The 12,028-nt window shown below is 45.4% G+C and overlaps 1 protein-coding gene across 1 annotated transcript in view; it reads left to right on the forward strand.

The window, feature by feature from the left end:
• Positions 1 to 5,561: 5,561 nt before the first annotated feature.
• Positions 5,562 to 12,028, forward strand: part of LOC105464874 (galactose mutarotase) — a 76,933-nt gene continuing 70,466 nt past the window's right edge. The window contains exon 1 of the mRNA XM_011712982.2: positions 5,562 to 5,995. Coding sequence (XP_011711284.2) covers positions 5,806 to 5,995 — 190 coding nt within the window. The 5' untranslated portion in view covers positions 5,562 to 5,805. The remainder of the gene's footprint in view (positions 5,996 to 12,028) is intronic.

A 12,028-nucleotide genomic window follows, 5' to 3' on the forward strand; every position in this document is an offset into this window, starting at 1 on the left:
TTTTTTTTGAGACAGGGTCTCACTCTGTTGCCCAGACTGGAGTGCAGTGGTGCAATCTTGGCTCACCACAACCTCCGCCTCCCAGGCTCAAGCGACTCTCCTGCCTCAGCCTCCTGAGTAGCTGGGATTACAGGCATGTGCCACCATGCCCGGCTCATTTTTGAATTTTTAGTAGATACAGGGTTTCACCATGTTGGCCAGGCTGGTCTCGAACTCCTGACCTCAAATCATTCACCCGCCTCGGCCCCCCAAAGTGCTGGGATTATAGGCATGAGCCACCACGCCAGGCATGTACAGGTAGTTTTTATCTGAAATCAAGTAGAGTGAGTTTGGTTTGCAAAAATACATAAGTTGGGCTGGGTGTGGTGGCTTGTGCCTGTAATCTCAGCATTTTGGGAGGCTGAGGCAGGAGGAAGGCTTGAGGTCAGGAGTTTGTAACTAGCCTGGGCAACAGAGCAAGATCCCATCTCTAAAAAAAAGTTAAAAATTAGCCAGATGTGGTGGCACATACCCATGGTCCCAAGTACTTGGGAGACTGAGGCAGGAGGATTACTTAAGCCCAGGAGGTTGAGGATGCAGTGAGCCATGTTTGTGCCACTGCATGCCAGCCTGGGTTACAGAGCAAGACCCTGTCTCAAAAAATAAATTAATTAAAACAAATTAAAAAGGGGGCCAGGTGCAGGGGCTCATGTTTGTAATCCCAGCACTTTGGGAGGCCGAGGCAGGCAGATCACAAGGTCAGGAGTTCGAGACCAACGTGACCAACAGGGTGAAATCTGTCTCTACTAAAAATACAAAAAATCAGCCAGGCATGGTGGCTTGTGCCTGTAATCCCAGTTACTCAGGAGGCTGAGGCAGGAGAATTGCTTGAACCCAGGAGGTAGAGGTTGCGGTGAGTGGAGATCGCAGCATTGCACTCCAGTCTAGGCAACAGAGCAAGATTCCGTCTCCAAAAAAATAATTCATTAATTAAAAATATGTAAGTCTGGCCAGGCACGGTGGCTCACGCCTGTAATCCCAGCACTTTGGGAGGCCAAAGTGGGTGGATCACCTGAGGTCAGGAGCTCGAGACCAGCCTGGCCAACATGGTAAAACCCCATCTCTATTAAAAATATAAAAATCAGCTGGGCCTGGTGGCACGTGCTTGTAGTCGCAGCTACTTGAGTGGCTGAGGCAGGAGAATCACTTGAACCTGGCAGGTGGAGGTTGCAGTGAACCAAGATCACACCACTGCACTCCAGCCAGGGCAACAGAGTGAGACTCTGTCTCAAAAAAATATATATCTATATATATGTAAGTCAAAATATTAAGTCAGAGAGCCAATAGTTGAGTAAGCAACAACAAAAATGTACTCATGGAAAGATAAGGAATCATCTAAGATAGTAGCTACTGAGTGCCCTTTAAGGAGAACTGACGATAAACAATGTTGGAGTTCAGAGAAATGACAAAGAGAACAGGAGTGTGGTAATGGACCAACGTGACTGGAGAGAATCTTTTTTCCAGGTCTTTTTATAGACAAACTGTGACTCAGTTTGGTTATTATAACTCAGGGAATTTTCTCTGTGTAGCAGCTTGTCAATAGCTTAGAACTTCATATTGTTTTTATTTTTATTTTATTTTTTGAGACAGGGTCTTGCTCTGTCACCTCAGCTGGAGTGCAGTGGTGTGATCACAGTTCACCACAGCTTCAACCTCCAAGGCTCAAGCAGTTCTCCAGCCTCAGCCTTCCAAGTAGTTGGGACCAGAGGAGCCTACTACCACACCCAGCTAATTTTTTTTTGAGACAGAGTTTCGCCCTTGGTGCCCAGGCTGGACTGCAGTGGCATGATCTTGGCTCACTGCAACCTCTGCCTTCTGGTTTCACGCTATTCTCCTGCCTCAGCCTCCCGAGTAGCTGGGATTACAGGTGCCTGCCACCATGCCTGGCTAATTTTTGTATTTTTAGTAGACACAGGGTTTTACCATGCTGGTCAGGCTGGTCTCGAACTCCTGACCTCATGATTCGCCCACATCGGCCTCCCAAAGTGCTGGACCTAACAGTCATGAGCCACCGTGCCCAGCCTAACTATTTTTTTTTAACTTTTAGCAGAGATGAGGTCTCGCTATGTTGCCCACTCCTGTGCTCAAGCGATTCTCCTGCCTTGGCCTCCCAAAGTACTGGGATTACAGATATAAGGCCACTGTGCCCGGCCCAGAATGTTTTTACGAAAGCAGGGTCTGACCCACACCCTGCCATTTCTGTGTTGAATGAGGAGGTGGTGGCAGCGTCCAAGGGTTCAGATTTCCTCATGCCTGGCTCCCCAGGCACTCAGTTTTGGGGACTTACCTCTATCTGATAAGAGACAGACCTTGGCTAGACACAATGGCTCAAGCCTGTAATCCCAACACTTTGGGAGGCTGAGGCAGGTGGATCACCTGAGATCAGGAGTTTGAGACCAGCCTGACCAATATAGTGAAACCCCATCTCTACTAAAAATACAAAAATTAGCAGGGCATGATGGTGGGCACCTGTAGTCCCAGCTACTTGGGAGGCTGAGACAGGAGAATTGCTTGAACCCAGGAGGTGGAGGTTGCAGTGGGAGCTGAGATCATGCCACTGCACTCCAGCCTGGGCAACAGTGAGACTCCCTCTCAAAAAACAAACAAACAAAACAACACAGAAAAAACCCAGAACTTATTCTTCACCAGGCCACCCTGACACCTCCCTTTCTCGTTAGAGGAAATGCTATCTACTTTAAGTAATTCTCCTTTTACATAAATGCCATAATCCCTTCTCCCTTTACCTTATAATCTCATCCTCAGGCCCTTACCCCCCAAATAAAAATAAATACCTCCTGAAATTTGACAGTGCTTCATTTTCCAGATTACTACCTTATCTCTGACTTCCGTGCAGATGGAGAATTTCCCCTAGATTTAGGCTTTTTTTTTTTTAAGTGCACAGATATTCCTTTAGAGTTTCACTGTGGGATGAAAATGGGATATTAGGGTGAGGAAAAAATCAAGGTTTGTGCCTGACAGTTGATTCAAGCACAAGGTAATCCTATTTGCGACAATATATGTTAGTTAAACCCTTCAAAGGAAAATGAAATCGAGAAAGGTACTCCTTACAATTTTTTTTTTTTTTTTTGGAAATGGAGCCTCTCTCTATCACCCAGGCTGGCGTGCAGTGGCACAATGTCAGCTCACTGCCTGAACTCCGCCTCCCGGGTTCAGGCAACTCTCCTGTCTCAGCCTCCCGAGTAGCTGAGACTACAGGCACCTGCCACCACACCTGGCTAGTTTTTGTATTTTTAGTAGAGACAGGGTTTCACCATATTGGTCAAGCTGGTCTCAAACTCCTGACCTCAGGTGATCCACCCACCTCTGCCTCCCAAAGTGCTAGAATTACAGGTGGGAGCCACCGCGCCCAGGCCTCTTTACATTTTAGGGAGATATCATGGTACATTCATTTTCTACCAAATGGAGTAACAAGACCTTTCCTAGAGACATTTAGCATTGGGCATGCAAATGCATTTCTTTCTTTCTGTAACAGCATGTGCTTGGCAGAACACTGAGAACTGGAGGTTGAGAAAAAAGAAAAAAGTGGTCTTCCTGCTCAGAGAAGAGATTCTAAGACATCCTTGCTAACACAGCATTGCCAAAGGGCTTATGTGTGAATCAACCACAAAGTTAAGTGGCTGATGAAACTCGGAGTTTATGAGAACTTCTGATGAAGCAGCACATAGGAGTGCCTGTTGGTTATTGTATGAGTGTGATGCAGTCTATAATTTCACTTGTTTGGGTCTTTTTATTATTATATGTTGAGCTCCACTGAAGCCTGTTGCAAGTCTTTTTTATTTTTCGATTGCTATCAGAATTCTTCTGCTTCATGATGGAGAATTGAGGCTCTATGGCAAGAATGCTAAATATTCCTTAAATTACAGACAGAAGAGGCTGAGAGATAGTTATTATGTTTCATTAGCATCTGATTCCAGGCACATAATCCCAATTCTCCTAATTTCCTAATCAAAGATGCATTTCATTTCTGCACTCACCACAGTCTAGTTGGATACCCTCTGAAGTACCCAGGAGCCAAGCCAAGAGCAGTATCAAGAAAAGATAGATGATTATGCAGATGGCTTGAGTAAAATTTGTCTTTAGGCTCCCAGTACCCTCCCACTTCCTAGGCTCAGTACTCCTCTAGAGTTGCCAGACTTAGCAAGGAAATACATAGGTGCCTGTATGTTATCTCATTAAGGCCCTTAATCGCTTTATTTTAATCCTTCTGCCATCAGAGCCTACTTTTTTGGGGAAAAAAAATTTCAGATTAGTCATCAAGCCTTAAAGCAATATTTCTCTAAATATGGTCCTAGATAATCTGCAGAAGAATAACTTGGGGAATATGAAAAATGCAGATTCCTGAGTTTCACCCTAGACTTTCAGAATTAGAAATTCCAGAGGTGGGCCTGGGAATATGCATTTTAAATGTCCTCAGCTAATTCTGAGACACGATCAAGCAAGATAATTATTTAATGACCTTAGTGTCTTTCCTCTCCAATTGTACATACCTGAAGACTCCATCCTACTTGCAGAAAAGGAGATAACAAAGGTTCAGTACCTGGCATTTACAAGGACCTCAATAAATACTTGTTCCCTGAATCCCTTCTTAAAGGAACTGTGGAATTCAGGAGCCAGAAAACACCCGAGGTCCCTTCCCAGTCCCCTGAAGTAAAGAGAGTCTGAGGCTGTCTCTAATCACCTCCGCACACGGAGGGGAAGGCCTAATTCATCTACCTGACCCTGTCTGGGCCAAGCTCCTCGAGGCTGGCACAGCTTTGACTGTCAGGAAAGCCTTCTGGGTAGTGGCTCCAACAGAACGAAGTCCAGGACTTCATCCGTGGGACAAAAAGAATGGATCTTCAGTAAGTCTGTGTGCAGAGAAGACCAAAATGATTTACCTCATTTCTAAACTATGAGTGTACTTTTTTTTTCTTTCTTTTTTTTTTTTTTTTTAAGACGGAGTCTCGCCCTGTTGCCCAGGCTGGAGTGCAATGGCGCGATCTCGGCTCACTGCAAGCTCTGCCTCCCGGGTTCATGCCATTCTCCTGCCTCAGCCTCCTGAGTAGCTGGGATTACAGGCATGTGCCACCACACCCGGCTTTTTTTTTTTTTTTTTTTTGTATTTTTAGTAGAGACGGGATTTCACCGTGTTAGTCAGGATGGTCTCGATTCTCCTGACATCGTGATCCCCCTGCCTTGGCCTCCCAAAGTGCTGGGATTACAGGCGTGAGCCATCGCGCCCGGCCAACTACTACTGTACTTCTTGCCCCTTGTATCAAAGAGTTAAAATAGAATTTTCTCCCAAGATCGGTCTCACTGTAAGTCTGCTATCTATATTTTCCCGCTCTTCGTCTGATAGCCACCGACATTAATGACCAGCTCATTACATGTTGAGGTGTGGGGAGATGGAGGTAGAACACTGTCAACCCAGGATTCGAGTTTAGAAAGACTACAGGCCCCAAAATGCAATTTCACCTCCCAAAAACTACAATTCCCAACATGCAATGCAACCAGGGCAAGCCAAAGAAAAGAACTGCAAGCGTGGCTGCAAAGTTTGCCCCTCTTGTTACCCTCAGGCAAAGGAATGATTTAGAAAGGCCCCAGGGGCTATTTTTTGCAGGAACGGTCACTCCCTAAATCCAGGCAAGGAAAGGGAGGAGTCTGAGCCGAGTCACGTCCCTGCTCCTGTAAACTTGTGTCGCCTCTAGCTTAGCGAGCACTGGAGTTTGAAGAGCGGGCAGTAGTTGCACACGCCGAACTTTCCCTATGGCTTCGGTGACCAGAGCCGCGTTTGGAGAGCTGCCCTCGGGAGGAGGGACAGTGGAAAAGTTCCAGCTGCAGTCAGACCTCCTGAGAGTGGACATCATCTCCTGGGGCTGCACGATCACAGCCCTAGAGGTCAAAGACAGGCAGGGGAGAGCCTCAGACGTGGTGCTTGGCTTCGCGGAGTTGGAAGGTGGGTTGAACTCGGCAGAGGGCTGCGAGCAGGCCCCAGACCCACGCTACACACCTCCCGGATCTATCGGGCCACTTGCAATGAGAGGGACCAAGGGGGAAAGTCGCCTAGCTTGGGACTGTCTGACTTGCAAGTGCGTGCATCAGGCTAACAGAGGGCTGTGTGGCCATCCGGCGTTTGGGAAAAACTGTAATAAATAAGCTATGGGAGTTGGCCTCTGGTTATCCGTTCAGGCTTTGCCCCAATTAACGTAAAAGGTCAGCTGATGGTAAGATACACTTCAGCGATCCTGGAGCGATCTTTGAACTGCCTGATCTTTGAACTGCCCGATCCCTTGAGAGGGCTGGAGAGGAAAGAGCAGGCAAGAGGGGGTGTGGCTCCCAGTGCTTCCCTTTTGAAGAAGGAAATTCAAATACTTGCCTCTTCTACTTCCTTCTTCCGGAAGATCAGATTCTCTTTGAGGCCTGGTTGTCTCAGAAATGCTCCAGTAAGCTCAGTGGTTGCCTAGTACACCAGCTACCCAATAACCATTTAGGGAACAAAATAGACAAGACCAACTCAGTGTCTAGAGATCAGGTCTCCTACCAACTAGGATTGACTTTTATCCCAGAATCCATGGGCAATTAGGATCAGGCATTAATTCATACATTTGAAAACTCTATTAATCCATTGACCCTCATTCAACAGGACAGACAAGGTCCCCACTCTTGTGGTTTGGCTGGGGAGATAGACTTTGACTCAATAATTGCATAAAGAAAGAATGACAACTGCAGCTTTAACTCAGTAATTGCATAAAGAATGACAATTGCAGCTTGATTGCAGCAAAGGAAAATGTACATCATGCTCTCTTAGCACCGTGGTGTAACTAGACAGAAAATGAGGTGTGAAATAAAGCTGGCAAAGAGAAACTGAGAGTTAATACTCTCTGCTTAGTGGTTGGGGCATAGACAAATTCTGCTGGAGAGGAGGTTTGAGGTTTTCCTTTTGGTGTGTCATTCTGTCTGGTTCTTCAGATATGTAACGTGGCTCATGGTTACATGTTGGCCAGACAAGCCTGGCCAACATGGGGAAACCCTGTCTCTACTAAAAATACAAAAAAATTAGCTGAGCATGGTGGCACGTGCCTGTAATCCCAGCTAGTCAGGAGGCTGAGGCAGGAGAATCACTTGAACCCGAGAGGCGGAGGTTGCAGTGAGCCAAGATTGTGCCACTGCACTCCAGCGTGGGTGACAGAGTGAAACTCTTATCTTAAAAAACAGAGAGCAAATTTCAGATTCCTAAGGTAAAAAAACAAAACCCAGCTTTCTGTTGAACACCACTATGCCTAGCTAATGTTTTTGTAATTTTAGTAGAGATGGGGTTTTGCCATGTTGGCCAGGCTGCTGGCAGGCACCTGTAATCCCAGCTACCTGGGAGGCTGAGGCAGGAGAATCGCTTCCGGGAGACGGAAGTTGCAGTGAACCGAGACTGCGCCACTGCACTCCAGCCTGGGCGACAGAGTGAGACTCCATCTCAAAAAAATAAAAATATACTCTAACCTTTCCCTCTGCCTTTCTGTGTAACAGCTGACCATAAAGAAAGTAAGACCCTCATTTCAGAGGAGTCCTGCCCCATACCTGGGAGGAAGGAATGCTGCATGGGGAGGCCAAGAAAAATCTGAACACAGGCCTTGCCAAGTTTCCCCACTCCCTCTATTAGCAACAGATCCTACCTTTTTTGTCCAATCATATTTCTACATGGCTGTCCATGCTTCACTGGACCTAAGCATAAAAATGGATTGTTTTCCCTGTATCTGTGGGTCTTCATTCTGAAAGCTCCTTTGTCACATAAAACTATAATCAAATACATTTGTTTGGCTTTTTTATTTATTTTTTAGAGGGGGAATCTCACTCTGTCACCCAGGCTGGAGTGCAGTAGTGCAATTATAGCTCACTTGCAGCCTCGAACTACTGGCCTCAAGCAATCCTCCCACTTCAGCCTCCCAAAGTGCTGGGATTACAGACATGAGCCACTGTGCCCAGCTGTTTTGCTTTTCTCTTGTTAACCAGTGTTTGTTGTAGAGGTGTGGGCTGTGACTCTTGCAGGGGAGATATACAGCACTCTGTTACTATTTTGATGGTGTGATACTATATTTCGAGTGCATTAAAACCTATGTTAACAATAAACTGGTAACAGTAGTTGTTAAGAAAGGATCCTGGGTACCCAGGGTGCAGGGGGTGGGAAGGAGACTTAATTTTCACTGTATATTCTTTTAAAATGTCAGAGTATATAAACATATATAAACAAACAGAGGTAAATAATTTAAAGTAATAAGACTTGACAGAGGCCGGCATGGTGGCTCATGCCTGTAATCCTGGGAGTCCAAAGTGGAAGGATCGCTTGAGGCCAGGAATTTGAGACCAGCCTGAGCAACATAGTGAGACCCTGTCTCTAAAATAAATAAAAATAAATAAATATAAATTTAAAATTTTTTTTAAAAGATTTGACAGAATAAGGGGCTATCTTGACATTACCATATCTCAAAAATGGTTTTGAGCCATGCGGAAGATCTGAGCGTGAATAATTCCATGAGACATGGTCCTTTTGTAACTGCAGAGTTAGAGATGAACAATCTCCAGTTTCCCAGACAGGTTATATAAACTGTTTGGATGACAGCCATAACCAGAGGTCAGAATGGTTCAGTTTCTCCCTGGGAAAATGAGATTTTTTTTCTTTCATGGAATTCTAAAGAAGAAAATTATATAAATTTTTAGTTATAGTAAGGGAGGAAACCACCCCTCATATTGTCTTATGCCCAGTTTCTACCTTCAAAGAAAGAAGTAGTGAAAACTAAAAGGCAGAAATGAAATCCACAAGCAGCCAGCCTGGCATTGCGCCCTGGACCTGGTAGTTAAAGATCGACCCCTGACCTAACCGGTTATGTTATCTATAGATTCCAGACACTGTATGGAAAAGTACGGTGAAAATCCCTGTCCTGTTGTGTTCTGTTCTGATTACCAGTGCATGCAGCCCCCAGTCAGGTACCCCCAGCTTGCTCAATTGATCACGACCCTCTCATGTAGACCCCCTTAGAGTTGTAAGCCCTTAAAAGGGACAGGAATTGCTCATTCGGGGAGCTCAGCTTTTGAGACGCAAGTCTGCTGAATAAAGCTCCTTCCTTCTTTAACTTGGTGTCTGAGGAATTTTGTCCTGCTACAACAGCCTAGAAACATCAGTAATGCCTCCTATGAGTTTTTCTACCTTTTTTTGTGTTGAAAAATGTTTTTTGCCGGGCACAGTGCCTCACGCCTGTAATCCCAGCACTTTGGGTGGGCGGATCACAAGATCAAGAGATGGAGACCATCCTGGCCAACGTGGTGAAACCCGTCTGTACTAAAAATATAAAAATTAGCTGGGCATGGTAGCGAATGCCTGTAATCCCAACTATTCAGGAGGCTGAGGCAGGAGGATCGCTTAAACCTGGGAAGCGGAGGTTGCAGTGAGCCGAGATTGTGTCACTGCACTTCAGCCTGGTGACAGAGCAAGACTTCGTCTCAAAAGAAAAAAAAAAAGAAAAGAAAAAAACTTTTTTTTAAGTGCAGTGACGCGATCTCGGCTCACTGCAGCCTCCACCTCCTGGGTTCAAGCGATTGTCATGCATTAGCCTCCCAAGTAGCTGGAATTACAGGTGGGCACCACCACACCTGGCTAATTTTTGTACTTTTAGTAGAGACGGGGTTTCACCATATTGGTCAGGGCTGGTCTCAAAATCCTGACCTCTAGTGATCCGTCCACCTTAGCCTCCTAAAGTGCTGGGATTACAGGCGTGAACCACTACGCCCAGCCTAAAAGTGTTTTTCATTGGCATGTCCCACCTACAGTCATTATGATTTCTTTCAAAGCCTGTGCTGAGAATATTTGCTTATAAACCGCAGGTATAAACAACCTACTCATACAATCATCGAAACACCTTCCTTTTCATGTTTCCCCCAGTTACCACCAAAGATCTGGCTATTAACTGCCATGAGAGGCATTAAGGAAAAAATAGAAAAAGTAAATTTAGTGCCTTTAGAAAACCTGGGTTCAGAAGAGGGGATCAGGGAAATAAAGGATCAAGTTAGAGGCTGTAGTTTAATGTCACACACGACCAGGAGCACCCTGGTGTGAGCATTGAGAATTCCTGGTTTAAAGTTATGCTTCCTTCCTTAAAGCCGTGTGACCCCGGGCAATTTATTTAAACTCTCCAGACCTATTTCCTCACGTGAAACAAATGGATTGTGATGATTTAATGAGCTATGGGCTGTGATATGTGTCTGACCATATCTGACCACATATTTGATATGTCTCTGACCAGAGTGAGCAATTAATAATTGTTATCCCCTTTCTTTCCTTTGCCCCCAAATACCATCTATCACTCTACTAGAACTTTTTATTTCACTTAATTAACACTGCAGAAAATGGCATGGAGATTCATCTAGGACAGCAAGAAGCCACTAAAAAGTATATAAATCATCTGAGATTACTAAAGTGCTTATTAATTAAAGTTAATTGTTTTCTTCATATAACCAAAGGATAAGTCATTCTGTGAATGGAGGTTTTGATTGAGAGTGGTGAGTAATTTTATTTCAGACTTTAGTGCATGCTGGCTAATTTTGGTCTGTCCGATGTGGATGTCATAGTTGTGGTCCTTGGGATGTTAGAGGAATGGAAAGGGCCATATCCCATGATTAAGCGTTTATTAATTTATTCTCACCAGTGCCTTGCCCAGGAAAAGGGGCGAGCATTTCCTCTACTCTAAGCTCAGCAATTGTCTTGGTTAAATCAACATTCATGGCTTGACCCAGGACTTGGAACATTTTCATGGAAAACAGTATTTTCTGCATTTCAAAACAGATTTTTAGCCATGCCTTATTTGGGATTTGGGGATTGTCACTTTTTGTAATTCTGATTTGATGTGAAAGCTTAGTAACTGTATTAGTCAATTTTCACACTGCTCTAAAAGAACTGCCTGAGACTGGGTAATTTATAAAGAAAATAGGTTTAATTGACTCACAGTTCCTCATGGATAAGGAGACCTCAGGAAACTTACAATCATGGCAGAAGGCGAGGAGGAAGCTAGACAGATCTTCCGTGGCAGTGGGACAGAGATGGAAAGCAGGGGAAATTGCCACTTTTAAACCATCAGATCTCGTGAGAACTCACTGACTATCACGAGAACAGCATGGGGGAACCGCCCCCATGATCCAATTACCGCCGCCAGGTGGGATTACAATTTGAGATGAGATTTGGGTGGGGGCACAAAGCCAAACCATATGAGTAACATTTGAAGGTAATATAAAATTTGTTCTAAAGGGTTTTTCAGAGACAGGATTTCTGCTGTGCTTAGAGTATAATTCTTTTTTTTTTTTTTTTTGAGACGGAGTCTTGCTCTGCCGCCCAGGCTGGAGTGCAGTGGCCGGATCTCAGCTCACTGCAAGCTCCGCCTCCCGGGTTCACGCCATTCTCCTGCCTCAGCCTCCCGAGTAGTTGGGACTACAGGCGCCCGCCACCGCGCCTGGCTAGTTTTTTGTATTTTTTAGTAGAGACGGGGTTTCACCGTGTTAGCCAGGATAGTCTCGATTTCCTGACCTCGTGATCCGCCCGTCTCGGCCTCCCAAAGTGCTGGGATTACAGGCTTGAGCCACCGCGCCCGGCCTAGAGTATAATTCTTAAAAACTATTCCTCCAGGGGCAGAGTGGCTCTCACCTGTAATCCCAGCACTGTTAGAGGCCTTGGTGGGAGGATCACTTGAGCTCAGGAGTTCAGACCAGCCTGGGCAACACGGGAACACTCTGTCTCTAGAAAAAAATATAAAAAGTATATAGGTGTGGTGGTGCATGCCTGTAGTCCCAGCTATTTGGGAGGCTGAGGTGGGAGGATCACCTGAGCCCGGAGGTCAAGGCTGCAATGAGCCGTGATGGCACCACTGCACTCCAGCCTAGGTGACAGAGAAAGACCCTGTCTCAAAAAAACAAAAACAAAAAAAACCCTGATAATTATGGGGGAAAAAACAAA

The sequence above is a fragment of the Macaca nemestrina genome, chromosome 13 (assembly GCF_043159975.1).
Source record: "Macaca nemestrina isolate mMacNem1 chromosome 13, mMacNem.hap1, whole genome shotgun sequence".
NCBI lineage: Eukaryota > Metazoa > Chordata > Mammalia > Primates > Cercopithecidae > Macaca > Macaca nemestrina.